The sequence below is a fragment of the Emiliania huxleyi genome (assembly GCF_000372725.1).
Source record: "Emiliania huxleyi CCMP1516 chromosome Unknown EMIHUscaffold_151, whole genome shotgun sequence".
Taxonomy (NCBI): domain Eukaryota; phylum Haptophyta; order Isochrysidales; family Noelaerhabdaceae; genus Emiliania; species Emiliania huxleyi.
The window spans coordinates 334,561-335,517 of NW_005201080.1; the positions used below are offsets into that span (position 1 = coordinate 334,561).

General features: G+C 66.1%; 1 protein-coding gene across 1 annotated transcript; it reads left to right on the top strand.

Moving 5' to 3' along the window:
• Positions 1-403: 403 nt before the first annotated feature.
• On the top strand, positions 404-920 carry EMIHUDRAFT_228966 (hypothetical protein; the record flags this gene model as incomplete). Its single annotated transcript, XM_005786456.1, has 2 exons — positions 404-829; positions 855-920. 2 exons carry the CDS (start codon positions 404-406, stop codon positions 918-920), a joined length of 492 nt encoding a protein of 163 aa, XP_005786513.1.
• Between the last annotated feature and the right edge of the window lie 37 nt (positions 921-957).

The window sequence follows — 957 nt, forward strand, 5'->3', positions numbered from 1 at the left end:
AGCGGAAAATGGAATTCCGGAACGCGGAACGGAAGTTTAACCTTGGTAGTACACCGGTACACTGTAGCCGTGTGTGTGTTTAAGTTCTTAGGCACAAAACGGCTACGCCTAGGCGACCTGGCTGGCTGTAGCCGTTGTGCCGCCCCCATCAGCGCAGGGCTTCCCACGGCCGTTTCCTAGCGACTGGCCCTAGGTGGTAGGTAGAAAGGTGAAGAACAGCCAGGCTCGGACTGGACACCAACGCGGTATGGCCGGGGCGGCAAATCTTTTTTGGCTAGGTCGAGGGCGCTAGGTTAGTGGCGCCAGACTCGAGCGCCGGCGCGGAGGAACAGCGGGAACCACTGAGGCAGCTGACACAAGGGCAGGCCGCTTGCGTTGACGGGAGGGTGGGTGCCCCTGCGGCATGCTCAACGCCGAGTGGCCATGGCACCGATTCGGCGTGACGGGCGTCTACTCCTCTGTGCTCATGATGACGGGCCTCTCGATCAACGTGCTCGGCCCGGTCGGGCCTGTGCTCATGCGCCACCTCTCCGCCTCGCCGCACAGCATCGGCTCCATCTATTCGGCCGAGGGCCTCGGCAACTTTCTCGGCTCCCTCCTACTCGGCCCGGTGCTCAGCCGGTTGCGGCCGCACGCCGTCCTCGTCGGCGTGAGCGCCCTCGTCTTCCTCTGCCTCGGCGCGGTGCCGTCCTGCTCGGCGCTGCACCAAGTGGCGTCGCTCTACCTGCTCATCGGCCTCGCCTCGGGACTCGGCAACGCCACTGCCAACACATCCCTCACCTGGGCCTGGCATGGCGCCGCGCCGCAGCTCGCCGCCGCCTTCAACCTTGTCAACTCTTGCTTCCCGCTCGGAGGCGCGCCACTGCCGAGACGCTTCCACCGCCGCACCGCCGCCCATCCGCTCGCCAGACGGCGACTAGAGCCTCGCTCCTCTCCCAGCCGCCCTCTCCCCTCCTC